Below are 20708 nucleotides of genomic sequence, written 5' to 3' on the forward strand. Positions count from 1 at the left end.
TGTACATGGGTTTTTTGTGGTGGTTAAACTACTATTTTGGGTATTTGAATTGGAACGATGGATTGAATTTACGAAGTCATTTAGACAATGTATTATGTAAGTATGATTTTTTTATGTACTAGAAAACATTCTGTTTTGATAACATTATAATATTATTCATGATTATAATGTTATAATAATATTTTAATATGAAACTATCTTTTCGGGGTAGGGTGTAGGTAAATCAGGATAAATTTTAGACAATATTCATATAGAACCATAACTATTTGTAAATACTTTTTTAAGTTGAATAATTTGGGACATGCAAAAAAACTTTGCCGTTAAGTTTTAGGTAGGAATGAGGTGTTTAAATGCTTAATTAAATTCTAAAAATGAAACAATCAAAATGATTATTGAAGCATTTAACATTTGTATAATGTAAGTATGACTTTTTTATGTCCTAGAAAATATTCTGTTTTGATAAAATTATAATATTATTCGTGATTTTAACGTAATAGTTATAATTCAATACAAAAATATCTTTCTGGGGAAGGGGGTAGGTAATAAAAGATAAGTTTAAAACAATATTCGTTAAATATCACAACTATTTGTAAACACTTTTTTAAGTTTAATAATTTGGGACAAGCAAAAGTACTTTCCCGTTAATATTAACATTGGAATGAAGTGTTTATATGCTTAATTAAATTCTAAAAAATGAAACAGTCAAAATGATTATTGAAGCATTTAACATTTGTGCACTATAATAAGATTAAGTTGGTGATCTGTTTACATGGGTTTTTTACGGCGGTTTAAAATACTATTTTGGGTATTTAAATTGGAACGTTTGATTGAATATACGACGTCATTTAGACAATGTATTATGTAAGTATGACTTTTTTATGTCCTACAAAACATTCTGTTTTGATAAAATTATTATATTATTCGTGATTTTAATGTTATAGTTATAATTTAATACAAAAATATCTTTCAGGTGTAGGGGGTAGGTAATTAAGGATATGTTTAAAACAATACCTACTCATAAAAAATAACAACTATTTGTAAATACTTTATTAAATTGAATAATTCGGTACATGCAAATGCACTTTTCCATAATTTTTAAATGGGATTGAGGTGTTTATATGCTTAATTAAACTCTAATAACATGAAAATATGAAAATATGTTTCTGGGTTGGGTGTACGTAATTAAGGATAAACTTTAGACAATACTCATAAATAATCACAACTATTTGTAAATACTTTTTTAAGTTGAATAATTTGGGACATGCAAAAGTACTTTTCCGTTATTTTTTTTGTAGGAATGAGGTGTCTATATAATAAGTTAATTTCCAAAAAATGTAACGATCAAAATCATTATTGAAGCATTTAACATTTGTTCACTCTAATCAGAATAAGTTGGTAATCTGTGTTGATGGGTTTTTTGCGGGGGTCAAACTTCTATTTTGGGTATTTGAATTGGAACGTTTGATTGAATATACGACGTCATTTAAAAAATGTATTATGTAAGTATGACTTTTTTATGTCCTAGAAAATATTCTGTTTTGATAAAATTATAATATTATTCGTGATTTTAACGTAATAGTTATAATTCAATACAAAAATATCTTTCTGGGAAAGGGGGTAGGTAATTAAATATAAGTTTAAAAGAATATTCGTTAAATATCACAACTATTTGTAAACACTTTTTTAAGTTTAATAATTTGGGACATGCAAAAGTACTTTCCCGTTAATATTAACATTGGAATGAAGTGTTTATATGCTTAATTAAATTCTAAAAAACGAAACAATCAAAATGATTATTGAAGCATTTAACATTTGTACACTATAATAAGATTAAGTTGATTGTTTCTAGATGCGTTTTTTGCGGCGGTTAAACTTATATTTTGGGTATTAAAATTGGAACGTCTCAATTAATATACAGAAACATTTAGACAATGTATTATGTAAGTATGACTTTTTTTATGTACTAGAAAACATTCTGTTTTGATAACATTATAATATTATTCATGATTATCATGTTATAATAATATGAAAATATGAAAATATGTTTCCGAGTTGGGTGTAGGTAATTAAGGATAAATTTTAGACAATACTCATAAAAAATCACAAGTATTTGTAAAGACTTTTTTAAATAGAATAATTTGGGACATGCAATAGTACTTTCCCGTTATTTTTTTTAAATGAGAATGAGGTGTCTTTATAATAAGTTAATTTCTAAAAAATGTAACAATCAAAATCATTATTGAAGCATTTAACATTTGTTCACTCTAATCAAAATAAGTTGGTGATCTGTGTTGATGGGTTTTTTGCGTCGGTAAAACTACTTTTTTGAGTATTTAAATTGGAACGTCTCAATTAATATACGAAGTCATTTAGACAATGTATTATGTAAGTATGACGTTTTTAATGTACTAGAAAACATTCTGTTTTGATAACATTTTAATATTATTCGTGATTATAATGTTATAGGTATAATTTAATACAAAAATATCTTTCAGGTGTCCCCTACTCTGTTTAAATGGGTTTTTTGCGGCAGTTAATCTTCTATTTTGGGTATTAGAATTGGAACGTTTGATTGAATATACGATGTCATTTAGACAATGCATTATGTAAGTATGACTTTTTAATGTCCTACAAAACATCCTGTTTTGATAAAATTATAATATTATTCGTGATTTTAATGTTATAGTTATAATTCAATACAAAAATATCTTTCTGGGGTAGGGGGTAGGTAATTAAAGATAAGTTTAAAACAATATTCGTTAAAAATCACAACTTTTTGTAAACACTTTTTTAAGTTGAATAATTTGGGTCATGCAAAAGTATTTACCTGATAGTTTTAACGTTGGAATGAGGTGTTTATATGCTTAATTAAATTCTAAAAAATGATTATTGAAGCATTTAACATTTGTGCACTATAATCAGATTAAATTGGTGTTCTGTTTAGATGTGTTTTTTGCGGCAGTTAAACTACTGTTGAATATACAATGTCATTTAGACAATGTATTTTTAAGTATGACATTTTTATGTCCTTGAAAACATTCTATTACGAAAAAATTATAATATTATTCTTGATTATAATATTATATTAATAATTGAATACAATATTATCTTTCTAGGGTATGGCGTAGGTACTTAAAGATAAGTTTTAGATAATATTCGAAAAAAGTCACAATTATTTGTAAATACTTTTTTAAGTTGAATAATTTGGGACATTCAAAAGTACTTTACTGTTATTTTTTAAGTGGGAATGAGGTGTCTATATAATTAGTTAATTTCTAAAAAATGTAACAATCAAAATGATTATTGAAGCATTTAACATTTGTTCACTCTAATCAGTATAAGTTGGTGATCTGTGTAAACGGGTGTTTTTCGGGGGTTAAAATACTATAAGGGTTTTTGAATTGGAATGTTTGAATGAATATACGAAGTAATTTTGACTTTATATTATGTAAGTATTACTTTTTTCACGTCCTAGAATACATTCTTTTTTGATCAAATTATAATATTATTCGTGATTATATTATAATTATAATTTAATACAAAAATATTTTTCTGGGGTATGGCGTAGGTACTTAAAGATATGTTTCATATAATATTCTTAAAAAATCACAACTATTTGTAATTACTTTTTAAGTTGAATAATTTGGGACATGCAAAAGTACTTTCCCGTTATTTTTTACGTAGGAATAAGGTGTCTATATGCTCAGTTAAATTCCAAAAAATGTCAGAATCAAAATGATTATTGAAGCATTCAACATTTATGCACTTTAATCAGAATAAGTTGTTGATCTGTGTAGATGGGTTATATTGGGAGTTAAAATACTTTTAAAGGTTTTTGAATTAGAATGTTTGAATGAATATACGAAGTTATTTCTCGACTATAAATGATAAAATTATAATATTATTCGTGATTAATGCTGAATGAAATTCTAAAAATGTATCAATCTAAATGATTTTTGAAGCATTTAACATTTGTACTACTATAATCAGGTGATGTTGGTGATCTGTGTAAATGGGTGATAGCGGGGATTAAAATACTTTTTAGGGTTTTTGGATTGGAATGTTTGAATGAATATACATGGTGAGTGGGGTCTAAACAATGAAACAACAAGGAAATATAAACATATTAATATTTTATCATGATTTTGTTCGTCAGATAAATAAATTCGTTATTGCATATTTTTATAATTTTACTTTTGTTACAATATGTTAGTATTTTAGCAATAATAATATTTCTAGAATAGCTATCGTTTATACCTCAACCTAGGATGATATTCAGTACCTACATAATTTTTATATATATTTATTTTAATTATTCGGTGTCTGGAAAATGTGTTACATTTATAATTTCAAATATAATTAACTAATATATGCGTATATATATATTATGTACTTTGGACAATAGGTGGCTTTTGACGATAGAATTTAATCGAATCAGCATGCCGGTTTTTCTTTGTCCACTTTGACCATGTGATTGTACAGGTCCAACAGTCTTTTTGAATATCCCATCTCGTTGTCATACCACGCACCGATTGTCATGAATTTGTCACCCATAACTGATATCTGGCGTAAGTCAACTATTGCCGAACAATAACTGCCAATGAATGAGGAGCTGACCCGTTTATCATTGAAATAGGATATCACTTCACACTCCCAGAGCTTTGGACACATCAATTCTTCTAGTTTCACTGGTTTCTTAACTCTGTAAATATAAAGGACAAGTTTGAATCAACTAGAAAAAAAACAATTAGGAAATGATTTTTGGCTAAGTAAACACATAAGTTTTTTCTGACGTAAAGTATCCATCTATATTTTTATAATTTGCGATGCATAGTATGGTAGGTAATTACTTATTATATAAATACACCTGGAGAATCCTTCACTCATAATTTTCATTATTTTATTATTTATATTTGTATCAACATTACAACACGCATTGCCGTCTAACTATCTCATTATAATGTAATATTTTTAGCCACTAAATTCAGAATTTCAAAGTTTACTTTGACTACTGTACTTACCATATTATTATTATGCGATATAACAAAAATATATTATACGTTACGTTATATAGAGTTTTAGCAGTGAAACGTCGAGAACGGGCACTCTTATCGAGTCACCAGTCACTTTTCCTTTAAGCTCCGGTACGACGATACCCACGGCTTTTGCGGCGCCTGTTGTGCTGTGTACTATGTTTCCTAAGGCCGACCACTGAAATTCAATATCACAACCATTATTACAACGCGTTAATTATTTATTATAAGAGGGCGAGTAGGTAATAAATTTTTTTGGTTTATAACTTTAATCGTGATTCTTGACAACAAAATGGTCTTTTAACACGCAGTATGTAGGTACATAAAATAAAATAGCTTACAAAAATACATATTGTTATTTAAAGCCTTAAAAAAGTAGCTCCTCACGTGCTTAACTCCATCGTGGACATGCTGTGAGGAAGTCACAGCGTGAACAGTCGTCAGTAGACAGTTCTCAACACCATATTTTTGGTTGATGATGTTTATCAATGGCGCCGCACAATTGGTTGTACACGATGCGTTCGACACCACAGTCATATCTTTTTTATACTTGTCGAAGTTGACGCCTCTTACAAACATCGGCGCGTCTTTGCTCGGAGCGCTGATAATAACTTTTTTGACTCCCGCCGCCAAGTGTTTCTAAAAATGTTTGTTGTTGTATGTCATAATATTATATTCTATAGTCAATTGAGCGGGGGCACGGTCATAATTCATACAATATTATCTAAAGAAATATAGAAATATCCCTCGTAAAACGTATTTCATAGTAAATACCTTAGCTGTTTCAACTTCTGTGAATTTTCCGGTCGAGTCTATAACGTATTCAACCTGCAATTCTTTCCATTTGATCTTTTCGGGGTCCTTTTCATTATATACCCGCACGGTTTTGCCTATCGGAGCCACCACGTGTAAGACACAAGACATTGTTTACCGTTATATTCGTATTCGATTTATAATCGCAACAATATTTTACGAAATTGCATTATACATTAAAGTTGTTAACAAAACACATATATTTTAGCGCATACTATTGTATTTTTATACATTCTACCGTTTGTGTAACATATTTTACAATCTTAACAGAATGTTTGAAATATTTTGTGTAATTCTCTGACTTAGGTATTAGGTACTTTAAATGTATTATGATACCTAAGCAATGCACGTTGAATTTTGATTCATAACAAAATTATACTACAATTTTGCGTGATTCAATAAGTTATTTCGCGGTCAACAGGCATAAATATTATAATAAAAACTATCAAGGTCGACTTTTGCTTACCTTCAAATCTCAAAATACTATAGCCGTGAATCGTCGATGTGAGCGCAAAAAGTAAATATTTCAAGTGCATAATAATTATAGATTATTTAACATTTAAAAATGTTGAATAAATTAAAAGTTAGTCGTTTCATGTTTTTTTTTTACAATAAATGTGTTTTTTGTGAGCGCATTTTACAATTTTGATTTTTTGTGCTCATAAATCATATCTCTATAATTATAAATATTATTAGTCGATTACCGTCGATGTCCAGACAGTTATCACCCTTTACGGTAACGTTTCCGGCAAACGTCCCATGCACTGTGTCGTATTTTAACGAGCGGGCGATGTCCTCTATTTTGGCACCCGGCTCGTTGATTGCGACCACCTGTGGATGACGAGGGAAGAGGGTTTAAAACAATTTACTAAGTACAAACGACGTGAGATACGACTTACGTTCACGTCTTCGTGAAGAGCCATCCTGAGAACGCATTTACCTATGCGGCCGAACCCGTTAATCGCCATAGGTGGTAAGTTGGTACAGGGCACCTCTATAGCACAGGTCACAGGTGGCTTACATTGCCCCTAAATAAAAGGATTTAAAATAATTTGCGAAGAATTAAAATTGAATTTTCACTGGCAGACGAATATACGTCGACCAAAGTGATATGACTTACGTTCATGGTGTTTTGGATGGCAAACTGTCGAACGCTTTCACCCATTAGTGAAAATGTATTACCGTTGATCAACGATGAGCTACATACACGTGATGGACCTTGCATACTTTTCAATCCAGTCGAAGTCAGGCGTATAGCGTTTTTGAACATCGTAACTGTATTGTAAAAAAAGACTTGTAAAGTTTAATTCGTATGAGATTATAATAATATTCAAAATAATCGTGAGAGATACAAATTATGTTTTTCAAGTACAAAATAAATCGAATAACAATATGAGAATGTTTTTTTGAGTTACCTGAACGACCGAATGTGTAGATTATCATCGGTATAATATTATATTCTATCAAGCCATATACTTATTTTTTTTAAATATTTCCGATATTTCTTTTACAAAATAATATAAAAAATATAATGGCGCCTGACCCTTGTGTAATCCAATACAATTTTTAAAAAAAAAAAACTATTATTATTTATTCATTTTTATTTTATCAGCGTACTATATAGGAAAGAATATGTTTTTGACAATACTTGGAAGTACAGTAAAACCGCGTAGTTGCCTCGATGGGCGATTACGCAAGCTAGTATATATCAGAATGTGGTGATAACCTAACCAACGCCTTAGGCATCCGGGATATATATAAGTATATCTATACGAGAGAGCCGATTTTACTCACTATTCTTCAAGCTCCGGCGGATGTATAACTATTGTTCTTAGTCGAGTGTTTATTAGCCATCATTAAAAATGTTTAAAAGTGTAGTGTTTGCGATAAGCTTTTTAAGAAACTTGGAGACGTCAACCTCTCATTTACCGGTAGGTATATAAAATATCGATATAATATAGTAAGTTTATTTTACTGTATGAAAATATTTTAATACTACACACATTTTAGGTGAAATGTATATTTCTCAAAATCAGAATATTGAAAATTAAACTGTGTTTACATAACCAAACCTAAATCATTATAAAAAGACGTTAAAAGAGAAAGTTCGTTCATTCCAATGTATAAAAATCATCTAATGAGTTATGGATAGCTTAAGAAGCCTTGTATTAAATTTCCACGCTTTTTTACCAAACAAACAAAATTTTATTGATATTTAAAGAAAAAAACTAAAAAAAATTGTCGTATTTAGTCGTAAACAGCTCAAAAAAGTCAAAATATTTTCAAAATTTGATGGTACCTATATAGAAAATGAAAATATAAACATTCAATAAATTTTTCATGTTTCTACAGTTATTCGTTTTTGAATAACAATAAAATAACAAAACCGCTACATGAGAAATAGAGTGAATACCCAATATTGTAAAAATATGAACTTCAAACCCTCATAAAAATTAAATTTGATTTTCTTATACACATTTTTTTTTTGATAAAGGTAGATAATCATATAAGATATCTTGTATTACATTTTAAAAAGAAAAATGTTTATAAATTCTCAACTCAAAATAGTTTGCTAATTTTCGTGATTTTTCAGTATTTGGTCAAGATTTGAACTTTAAAGGCTTATAAATAAAAACTGTGACTAAGGATTTTTGATATTTTTCAAATATCATTGTAACTATATAATAGGAGCCTTGAATTAAATTTTCAAGCTTTTTTGCCCAACAAATAAAGTTTTATTGACATCCATAGAAAAAAATACTAATAAAATTGAAAAGTGAAAGTGTTCCTAAACAGTTCAAAACAAATCAAAATATTTTAAAAATTGTATCGTGTATAGAAAATGGAAATATAAACAACCAGGGAAAATTTCATGTATATATGTTCATTTGTTTTAGAGTTACAACAAAAACCAAAATCGATTCTCTCGAAAACAGATTTTGCGTAATAATTACCGTTTTTCCTTAATTTTTCTTTTGTTTTTCACGGTGCTTTTAAAAACTACTAGGAAATTACTGTAAACTGAAAACTAATGTATATAAATTTATCAAATTTAAAACTGAAAAATGATTTGAGAGTTAACAATTTATAAAATATTCAACCTTTATAGTTAAGGATTGAAAATGTAAGACAAGGTTCCACGTAAATAGGTTATTATGTAACCCAAAAATCTTAAAAATATAAAAAACATAGGTTTTACTTTCTTGATTTTTAATCAAGTAAGTATAGTTATTAAAATGAAATAAGTCTGAATTTTGAAAATTTCAAGAATTTGTGTTAAATAGGAGTTAAAAAAAGAGTTATTTTTTGCTAGATTTTCATTTAGTGAGGTAGATTTCCAAAATCTTTTGGATTTTGTTGTTTAAGGTTAGATTCACATTGACTAGGAGAAGTGCAGTGAAGATTTTCAAAACTTTATCTTCAATTGTTAATTCACTAGAAAGCTCTAAAACTGAAAAACATCAAAAAACACCCAATAAAATTTGTTTTATTTTTTTAATGTTCTGTAGTGAATTAACTATTAAAGATAAAGTTATGGAAATCTACACTGCACTTCTCCTAACCAATGTGAATCTAACAAGACCCCAAACAACGAAATCCGCTCTCCAGTTTCGGAGATCTATCTCACTAAATGAAAATGAAAATGATATTTTGTGGGGCTGTTTTTCTGGATTCAAATTGTTATACCACTTGGTTGTGATATCAGTTAATAAATTTCTAAAAATTAAAAACCAAGAAAGTTAAGTACATGTCGATCCCTGACTTGGCAAGCGTTTTTTTATAGTTATTTTATGTTACGAAATTACATATTAAATAACCAAGAGTCCAAGAATAACAATTTTAGTTATTTTTTTGTAATTTTATAATATTAATTCAACTTATCTACCGTATTAATAATATGTAATAAGTAGGGTTGTGAAGTTATTGCATTAAAAAACACACTAAATTGATTGCATTATTGCAAATAATTTAATTATAAAAAATTGAATTATAATCAATAAAATCAAATATATTAATACCTACATAATAATAATAAAAATTAATTATGAATATTGCTTACATTATTGCATTCACTACAAATGATTTTTTTAAGTTTTCAAAACCGAATGATCCGTCTGTTATCGCACAACAAGTTTTTGTATCGGAAGAAACTTTTTTCTACGTCAGTAGTTGTTATTGGCGCGTACTTGAAGTAGATTAAATCGTTGCTGGTCAAGTATTCTGGCAAGCCCTCCATTGACTGTATTTATCCACTTATAATTTTTGATATACGAACAATATTGTTTGATATCCATACATTTTTTGTAAAATAGTTTTGAATTTTAAAATGGTACAAAATGTATATTTTATGAGTTGGAAATTTGGAATCAGTAATTAGATATTAATATCATACAATATCAAAATTATAACTGGTATCGTTTCATATGTTTATCAAAAATATTTTTAAGTATTCTGAATACTTTTATAGTATTCCAAATACTTTATTCAGAATATTATATTTATCAAGTATTCGAATACATATTCGGAATACTATTTTTCGTAAGTATTCGAGTATTTATTCCAAATACTTTTCAAAGACTGGTGCTATTGTATTGCATTTCTCTATAGGTACACGAAGTTTATCGATTAACTATTTCAAATTGCCCTATTCTGAACGATGAACATTGCATTTGAATATATTATAGATGCGTAATAATGATAATACAATTCATCAAACGGGGCAGAAGTTTTAGAATTTAAGACTAATATTGTAATATACGCACATCGAGTATTAAGTTAAATATTATATTCTTTAAGATTCACTAGAATCATTTAGTACTAATTTTAAGTGTCTTATCGTTTAAATTTACCTATAGTTGACATGCATTGTTACAATGTGGTTTTTTTCAAGGACCCACTGGATTATTTTGCCACGGACAATCGATATTCTAGTTATACTACAGAGTAACGCTATAGAAATTGCATTGTGTTAATGTATTAAATTTAAATTATTATTAACTTTGAAAAATAACTTCTATGGGGTAACGCGTGTTATTTTCCACTTAATTAAAATAAGTTACGAGTTTATAATGTATAACAAAAACTATGGGTTAGGATATTCGAGAAAAATTAAAAATCGATTAAATTTAATTACGATTCCGAAAGTTTTAGATAATCTATACTACTATATAAAATTGTAAGGGATTTTCTACGACCGAGCTAAACGAGAAAACTACTGAACCGATTTGGCTGAAATTTTTTACTGTTATACCTGACAGTCTGCTGAAGGTTTTAGTACCACTTTTGTTAGTAAAAACTATGTATAAAGTTCTTAGGTAATTGGATGTCATTCTGCTGCATAGTAGGTTACAAGTGGGTCAATGTGTAATGGATTGTATTAAACTTGAATTCAATGATAAAATATCATTATATAAGAAAAACGATTCTGAGCGGAGATGGCTTATCAGTCTGGATTTTTTATAGTTTTATTATTTATTATAGCCTTTGAGTTGATCAATATTATAATACCTAACCGTAGGTGGAATTAAGTAAAAGCGACAAACTTGGTATAACTTTGATACTCTAGAGCTAAATTATACACTTACCTACAAACAGCACGGGGTCTGCGATCTACCACAGATAGATTGCCTACCTGATAATATACTGCTGCGAATCAGAATTTTTATTCTGGGCAAAGTAAAAGTTAAGATAAGTTTTGAACACCATACGGCATACACCAAATATTAAATAATACATTTAACAAAGTTTGAGTCATATAGAGTACCATCTTGATCCAATTTTCTAAAATATAAGATACTATATGTTGAAATAAAAGCACTCTTTCTGGTATAAATTTTGTACCCAGGAAAAAAAAAATAAACACCATTGTAAGACCACTAGCTTCCTTGCTTTGCTCAGAATCTAAAAACTCACATCATTGTAAAATCAAATATCAACACATTCATCGTTCCACTCAGAATCTAAAAGTAACGTAGGTAACGTACTCACATGATGAAAATATTTTTAAAAGTCTATTAACAATACTATAAATAGTATAGATAGACGTATTATATGACATTTGCAAACAATTTTACATTTTAGTGTAATTATATTATTATATAGGTATTTTACTTTTTACTTACTAGATAATGCACTATAATGATGTTATTACTTGTATGTCTTATTTAAATATTTATTGATAGATACCTACTGTGCGTTGAATTTTACAAAGGCTATTTATACAGGCTTAGGTAGGTATAGTAATAATAAAAAAAACATTATAATATATTAGGAAGGTATATATAAGGTATATATATATTTATAAGGTATATATTTATATTAGGAAGGTAATGTTAAATACCATAGATTATACAGAGTGTATCTTATGTCATTGTACACGGGGTTTTTTAACGATTATGGATCGATTATGGATTTCGCTAAAACAAAAAAAGACGTGTTTCTTTATTTTTAACAGGCAATTTTTTTCTAATAATTTTAAAATTTTTAAACACGCAGGTGTACCAATATCAATATCAACTTAATTTTTTCAAAGGCAACTACTATATTTTTTAATGGATTCTGGTAAAGCTTTTTTTTTCTGAACATTTTGATAGTCAAATCATCAATTTTGGTTTGCTAGTTTATTAACTATGGCCTACTAAAGTTTAGTAAAATCTACATTAATACTTTTAATTGGAATAGTTGGTATAGGTTTAATTTACAAGAGCTAAATACATTTTTTTTATAACTTACTTTTATAACTTGAAATTTGAACCATAAGTTCCCTATATTGGTAGGTATCGCATGCTAAGTATGAATTTAGCAGTTGAAATTTTTTAAGAAATATTTAATAATCGTGATTTAAAATAAACTATTTGCAAGATATTTAGATAAATAGTCAATGTCAATGTAGGTTTGTACCTAACTTAGGCATAATTTTAATCTGAGTTAATTACAAATTTCCAATGTTATTATAATAAGAATCAAATACCTTTAGGTAATACCTTAGTCCTTAGCCACCTAGTAAAGAATCCGAATTAATGCTATTGTAAGAAAAGTATGATAAGAATTTATGATAGGAAAAGTACGAATAAAATGTAAATGTCTAAGACTAAAAATAAGAAGGGTTATGAATTTCAACTAAGAAAAATTCATACTTTACATGCGATACCTACCAATATAGGGAACCTATATGTTTCAAATTTCAAGTTTATTAATTATACCACTACGAGAAGAGCACCACAAAACATTGCACTTTTTTCATTACACAATTTTATTTAACCTCCATACATACCTAAGACATTAATGTCAACAATCGAATACCATTTACCAATTTACCATTATTACTTTAGCCACCTAATAAAGAATCCAAATGTATGATATTGTAAGAAAAGTAACTCTGAAGTAATTAATTACGATTACCTATAATAAAAAATTAAAATAATAATACTGATTTTGATGATTGTATGTTAAAATAAAAATAGGTAATGAACTTTGTTTGCAAACAATTTTGTTTTTTTTTTTTTTGAGCGAGAGTGTCATTACTCATTAGATTAAACTACTTGAGTGTATAAAAAGGTAGCTATAAGAAAAAATTATTTATCTCTTGTAAATTAAACCTATACCAACTATTCCAATTAAAAGTATTAATGCAGATTTTACTAAACTTAAGTAGGCCATAGTTAATAAACTAGCGAACCAAAATTGATGATATGACTATCGAAATGTTCAGAAAAAAAAAGCTTTACCAGAATCCATTAAGATATATAGTAGTTGCCTTTGAAAAAATTAAGTTGATATTGATATTGGTACACCTGCGTGTTTAAAAATTTTGAAATTATTATAAAAAAGTTGCCTGTTAAAAATAAAGATACACGTCTTTTTTTGTTTTAGCGAAATTCCATGCCATCGATCCATAATCGTTAAAAAACCCCACGTACAATGACATAAGATACACTCTGTATAATCAATGGTATTTAAAATTACCTTTCTAATATATTATAATGTTTTTTTTATTATTACTATACCTACCTACCTAAGCTGTGTGCCATGGACTGATAGTAGCCAGTAGGTGGGCAGTAGTTCTTGCAATCGTGCTGTATCCTATATTAATATAGTGATAATTTAGATATTTTGTAGATAATATTATGTGCCTACCTACCCAAATACATAAAATTAAAAATTATAAACTACAATATCAATTAGTTGATTAAACATATTCTTATAAATTTATATTATTTTTCGAAGATTTTTTTTATATGATTTTTTGTATTGATCATAATATTATATTACTTTTTATGTTCATGCAATGATGTATATAGACATATAAAAGCTTATTGCATTTAGGTAGGCATATAGCCATATAAGCAGATATTCAAGCAACGTAAAATACAAATTAATGTTAATTTAAAAAAATTATAGTACCTAGAGGCGTTGGAAACAGGGTGTAATGGCGTCATGGTGAAATTTTTTTTGGGAGTTTGCGGTGGTTGAATACATTATGGTACCAATAACATAAAACAAAAATTAAAATATTTACAGTCGCATAATAATTATATACCTATACTATTTATTATATTCATGGGATAAATAATGGGTACTGAAATAATATATGCTGGGCATCATTGTTTATAAAGGTTCACCACGCCATTAAATTAGTAGGTACCTACCTGCGTACCTATTACCATTGATTGTAAATAAATTCTAGTATTTATAATCAATGCTATTACGCAATTACAAAATAAATATTGGATTTTTAACCGAACTTTTATTCTTTAGTCTTTAATTACACTGGACTTTTAGGTTGAATACAAAATATTTTATCAGTGTTGATAAATAATATTTGAATAAAATATTTTTATGTTAAGTGTATAATACAGTTAGTTACAGAGTTGTACTATCAAAAGAAAAAAGTACACGCCGTGTGTTTACACATAGTTTACTCTTTACTGTTTATGAACAAAGTGGTCATAAAGTAATAGGTAGTTGATAAGTAGGCCTGAATTGTAATCACAAATCACGATTTAAGTATTTCTTAAATCATACCATGAATTGAGATACATAGTAGAATAGTATTAATAGACATATAAATTCGTGATTGTAACAAAAATTAGTGAAAAATGAAGTGCTCCTCAGTTCTCACACCTCAGTATCTCACCCCATAAACAATTTTCTGGCTACAGCACGTCAGAACTGTTGGTATCACGATTAAAAATGTAATATCTATAATCGTAAATCTTGGTTAAGAGATATAATTTCTGTAAAAAGTAGTGTATCCAACTCCAAGGCATACAATATATACTACAAGCACAGAATAGATTAAATTAAATCTATTCTGTGCTATAAGATCCGAGGTGTATTGATACAATCATAGTAGACCTATAAAATATAAAGTTATGCATATACGCATATTATTAGGTATCTTTATTAATTATTGTTCTATGGATACAAATATACAATTCAATATATTATATCAATATATTATTCAATGCATCTTGAGTAGTTGAGTCCTGAGCACGATTTAAGATAGGTATATTATATCTTAAATCGTGGTCTTGAGTGAATCTATCTTGGTCCATGGTGTTTAATGATAATAATATTGTGTACATACACGATTTAAGATATACAGGTTAAACATCGGCCTATAACGAATAGTGCTTTATGGTGACTGGTGAACCAACTATCTGAAACAGCTGAGGGGCCCAGTTTCACTAGCGCTCGTCGTGGTTTAAATATGTTAAATAAATATATTATATCATAACCACATAACCACTTACCATGGTTATCTGCTTCAGGGTGCGCTAGTAGTACTGGGAACAGCTGTTTCAGATAGTTAGTTCACCGGTCAAATTATTGGAGTTCGATACGCAACCTGTATATCTTAAATCGTGATTACATACAATAAAGCAATAAAGAATAAAGCTTATCGTTATCACCATAGTGTTTCTATAGATACCCATAATCCATATTGTATTATTGACGTATCGTTGGTCAAAATTCGACTGCATATTGGTTTAATGAATAATGTTTATTCAGTTAATTGTTTTTACAAATTTTTGCTGTGTTTTTGTGGTTGCCAATTTGCCATCTGTGTTGTATAATATTATTCAATGATGAAGTCTATAAATCGAACGTCAGTAAAAAACATTATTTGAATATATTTACATTTGAATTTTTGACCATTGTTATTTAAATTAATTCATCTTGAACTATATTATAATATTATGATATTGTCATACAGCATTTATTCGAAATTGCTTATTGTTTTTTCGTTAAACTTTTGCTATTCGCAAGAGTTTAATGGATTCGATGACACTATACTGTACAAAATAAACTGGCCAGGTAAAGATGTCACTGACCGATTGGTGAAGGTAAGTTTTAAACATTTGAAACTTCGAAATAAATAATTATTTTTAAATAAATATTTTAGTAATGCACAGTTCTAATTAAGAATAAACAATATAAATATAAATTTTATTGGAAAACATACTACTCACTTCTTGATTGATGTCTAACCACCCAGCAAAATTTTAATTTTTGTGACATACCTATGGTCTACCTATCCTGTACAATGACTTAATTTCAGAGAACAATACTGAAATCATAGAAATTTAAAAAAAAAATGTGCAAGACTAACACCACACATACAATTCCAAATATTATTTTTGAGTTAAGCTGCCCGGTTCCAATATTTAAATTTTTCCTCAATTCTATACAATTTTAAAATCATATTTTATATTAAAGTTGCCACCTTAATATTTATTGTAATACTTTTCAACTAATCTACTGCCTGGTACCTATTTAGGAAGGGTGGATACGGTGTATTATAACAATAAAAATTACTTTAAAAGTAAACTCTCGGGCCTTGAGGATTTAAGGATTGTAGAATTGTAGGATTTTGATAAATATTTTTTGACCTGAAAGAAGAAGACTTCCTACAGACCCCTTAAAGTCTGATATTTTTTTTGTTTAAAATAAAAAAAAAATTGTAAAAATAGCTTAAAATAGTTTTATTTTTAAATACCTATTATAAAGTTTGAAATTAAAATATTGAAACACAAAGTTCAATGTGATCTGTAGAATATTACCCTCCATTAATAAAAAATAAATTGTCAAATTTTGATTAATTCTACAGGACAGGATTATTATTCCCATACTGTGTATTTTTATAGACAAAATAACATTGGCACCATGCACCTTAGTTTTAATTCATAGGACCAGTGACCTGACTTGTTAACACTTGATGACAATAACTTATGGTTCATTTTTCAGGAACAAGACGAAAACACGTTAAATGTAATAACAGCTATTGGTGAATCATATCAATGTTTCTTACCAAAGCAAGATGAAGTAAATAAAGAATCTGACACAACTTATAATGGACCTAGCCCATTGGAACTGTTATCACCATTATTCACAAAACAAGCTTGCTCTTATAGAGTAAGAGATATATTCTATAACTACCATATAAAATATTTGAATTGCATTTTTTTTATTAACAGGTTGATACTTATTGGAATTATGAGGTATGCCATGGGCAGCATGTCCGTCAATATCACAACGATCTTGAGGGGAAGGAACAAAAAGAGGAAGAGTACTTCATAGGAAAATGGAATATGTTTGATGGTCTTAAATTAGGTAAACTTATGTACAAAATAATTTGAAATTAATTTGAGACAAATTAATCAGAAAATGGTATTACCAGAATAAAGTATAAATAATAGGAAATTTGTGTAAAAATAACCAATCTTTAGTCACGCATATTGTGATAAGTTCCTTCATTAAATTATGTGGTTTTACAGAGGAGGAACTGAAAAGATTAGCAAATTTAAATCATCCAGGACCAACAATGACAAGAAAAGTTTATGGTGTAAACTTACCCTATTTTAAAATGAAAATGTCCAACGGCACAGTTTGTGACCTTAGTGGCCGACCAAGACAAACCAATGTCTTGTATGTCTGTTATCCTCAACGTGAACATAATTTGTTTTCAGTAAAAGAAACATCCACATGCCAATATGAAGTAATCATTTTAACATCATTGTTATGCACACATCCTTGGTACCAGTTAGTATTCATTATTCAAAATTAATAAATAATATATTCAATATTATTTATGTAAAACTAATGTTTCTGTGCTATTACGTTAAGTTAATTTTTAATAATTTAAATAGGCCACCAATCAGTGATGAACTAAATATTGATTGCCTTCCAATTGGTGATTCAATGAGTAAGCCCCACAACTTGAAAGTTCTTCAATCTGATACATCTAAATTTAAAAAGCAAATAAATATGCTAAGTGTAAGTCTTAACTTATTTTATTTTTAGTATATATTTTGTACAGTTTGCTTACCAGTTGCATGTTTTATTTATTATTTATTATTTTATTATTTTTAAAGGATTCTCTCAATAAAAAGGAAAACTACATATTTGGTGTTTCAATAGATAAGGTTTAGTATTTTATTTTTTAAATTATCTTCCATTTTTTTCTTGATTATTTTTCATTTTGAGTTTTATTTATAAAATAGGACATTAAAATAATAATTTTTTCTTATATATTATTAATTATTTATTTTTCAAGAACGGAGAAACCAAAATACAGGTTAAAATACAACCAAATAAAGAATCAGAATTACATTTGTCAAAAGAAAATTCTTTATTTACGCACTCCAGAACACCAAACAATGAAATTAAAGAATATGTGAATGGAGATTTATGTTTAGATGGAGTAAGCAAAAAACAGTATTAAAAAAAACATTTTCCAATGTTCTCAATAGTAATAATGCATATTTATTAATTATTATAGGGTTCTGGGTGGTGGAAATATGAAATATGTTACAATAAATACATACGACAAGTGCACAAAGAAAAAGGAAAACCGGATGAAATTGTTATTTTAGGAATGTTAAATATAGATGAACATATAAAGTGGGTATCTCAGAATCCACAGAAAAAAGCTAAACTTGATGCTTTTGACAAGATAAGAGTTGTATCTCATTTTTACTCTTCAGGATCTGTCTGTCAAAAAACTGGTGATAAACGAGAGACTGAGGTAATTAATAAATATTATTAAGTATTAACTATTCAGCTGTCATCATAATCCCTAAATTTTTTTCAGGTACGGTATAAATGTGTAAATGGTCGATATAATGAAGAATCAGTAGTGCTTTATTTGTTAGAGCCAAAAACATGTAAATACATCTTGATAATAGAATCATCGTCACTATGTGAAATAATTAATGGGCCAATGGATGAATATGGAATGTTCAACATAAAACCACTTTATGACAAAGAAAACATAAAAATGAATACTCCATTTCAAACACAAATGTTAGATAAAACAGAGCAATATTCTAAAGAAAATGATACAATTCTATCTGTTGAACAAAAAACTGAAGTATCTAATGATAAAAAGAAAATGATGAAAATTGAGTTATAAAGCACTGCACATTATTATTGTTTGTTTATATATTTTGTTTATTATTTATTTACTGCCAAATGCAATGGGTCCATAATCCAAATACATTATAGTTTTGCACTTTTACTTGAACTAGTGTTATTTAATCTATGGTACATGATACTACAACTCAACTAAAAATGCTTGTCAAGTGGAGGGTCGATACTTACACTTTCTTAATTTTTAATTTTTGTAGAATGATTAACTATATGTATATATTATTTTACAACAGGAATAAATAAAATTGTACATTATGCAGTATTAGAAATGTATCATTTTATCGACCGGAACGCTTTTTCTTTTCAAGTATTCAACATTTTAGTGGCACGTTTCTAAAATGTTAAACTTTTTTTAATACTTGAGTTGTACCAAGAGCGGATCCAGGGTGTGCTCTTCCCTCCACTCGTTCCCAAAAAAAAAATAAACTATTGAAATGTTGATAACAGTGTTTATGGTTAAATTATCAACGTTTTTCTGGATTCAAATCATCATACCGCTCGGGCATTATATCTGATCATTCTTGGCATTGTCTTATAGCTAACACATAGTAATATTTGCTATATAGAGCTAACTTAATTATCCACCTTCCACAGATTTCTATATAGTATAAGCAAGGCTGGGCATTAACGAGTTAGAAAGTTAATTTTATTTTAACTTTTTAACTTAACTAGTTACATTTGGCTTTTCATTAACTTAACTGTTAACTTACTAAATTTCTTGCTTAATTAACATGAAATTAACGAGTTAATTTTTCATTTTAAGAAGTAAGTTAAGTTAATTTATTTTGTTTTTATTTTATAATATTTCACTATTTCAGTCTATTTTGTTTTCATGTCAAAAAATATGTATCGTAAATTGTTTGAAGTTAAAAATGTATATCATTCGAATCCAACTTATATGGAAAATTGGAAATACTGCAGTATGAAGTATAAACACTATATCCTATAATTTAGTTTTGTGTTGGAAATAAATTAAGTACGCTATAGCGTTGTATAAACAAATTAACTTTTTCTTAACTTCATAAAAAGTTAACAAAAAGTATGTATTAACTTTTAACATAACTGAGTTAACCTATTAACTTTTAACTTTTAACTTTTTGATATTAGTGCATATTAACTTAACTAAACTGAATTAAAAAAAAATCACTAACTTGCCCAGCCTTGAGTATAAGTGTATATCTCTTATACATGTTATTCTTAAACAAATTTGAGTGTAACGATACATACATTGGTATAAAACGATCATTCAAGAAAACACATGTGTATGGTGTATCGAATAGTATCAGACTTACTATGAACACAGACAGTGGCGCCGAAACCATGTATTAAGTGTGGCGACCGCCACACCTATTTTAGGGGGTGGGTGTACCCCCTAAAATTGGTGGGTAATCGTAATCCTAAGTATAATAATATATTGTACAAATATAC

General features: G+C 27.9%; 2 protein-coding genes across 2 annotated transcripts; one reads left to right on the plus strand and one right to left on the minus strand.

Annotated features, from left to right (window-relative positions):
* Window positions 1-4434: 4434 nt before the first annotated feature.
* LOC132934234 (uncharacterized) lies at window positions 4435-7116 on the minus strand. The gene is made up of 7 exons (XM_061000516.1): window positions 6967-7116; window positions 6746-6874; window positions 6551-6677; window positions 5808-5923; window positions 5421-5672; window positions 5066-5211; window positions 4435-4702 (listed from the first exon to the last, which is right to left on the minus strand). The coding sequence occupies exons 1-7, from the start codon at window positions 7114-7116 to the stop codon at window positions 4435-4437; spliced, it is 1188 nt and encodes a 395-aa protein (XP_060856499.1).
* Window positions 7117-16048: 8932 nt separating this feature from the next.
* Window positions 16049-19302, plus strand: LOC132953261 (endoplasmic reticulum lectin 1-like). Its single transcript, XM_061025785.1, has 9 exons — window positions 16049-16195; window positions 17097-17264; window positions 17327-17462; window positions 17627-17891; window positions 17999-18125; window positions 18224-18274; window positions 18406-18552; window positions 18631-18876; window positions 18943-19302. The coding sequence occupies exons 1-9, from the start codon at window positions 16049-16051 to the stop codon at window positions 19261-19263; spliced, it is 1608 nt and encodes a 535-aa protein (XP_060881768.1). The 3' UTR covers window positions 19264-19302.
* The last annotated feature ends 1406 nt before the right edge of the window (window positions 19303-20708 follow it).

The sequence above is a fragment of the Metopolophium dirhodum genome, chromosome 1 (genome assembly GCF_019925205.1).
Source record: "Metopolophium dirhodum isolate CAU chromosome 1, ASM1992520v1, whole genome shotgun sequence".
NCBI classification, from domain to species: Eukaryota; Metazoa; Arthropoda; class Insecta; order Hemiptera; family Aphididae; genus Metopolophium; species Metopolophium dirhodum.

Excerpts from the sequence above, each read along its gene's own strand:
- LOC132934234 (XM_061000516.1), bottom strand. The coding sequence starts at position 7,116 with ATGTTCAAAAACGCTATACGCCTGACTTCGACTGGATTGAAAAGTATG. Across the intron at positions 6,875-6,966 it reads CCATCCAAAACACCATGAAC|GGGCAATGTAAGCCACCTGT; the intron begins GTAAGTCATATC and ends CCTTTTATTTAG. Across the intron at positions 5,673-5,807 it reads CAGAAGTTGAAACAGCTAAG|AAACACTTGGCGGCGGGAGT; the intron begins GTATTTACTATG and ends AAACATTTTTAG.
- LOC132953261 (XM_061025785.1), top strand. The coding sequence starts at position 16,049 with ATGATATTGTCATACAGCATTTATTCGAAATTGCTTATTGTTTTTTCG. Across the intron at positions 16,196-17,096 it reads TCACTGACCGATTGGTGAAG|GAACAAGACGAAAACACGTT; the intron begins GTAAGTTTTAAA and ends TTCATTTTTCAG. Across the intron at positions 17,892-17,998 it reads TGCACACATCCTTGGTACCA|GCCACCAATCAGTGATGAAC; the intron begins GTTAGTATTCAT and ends TAATTTAAATAG.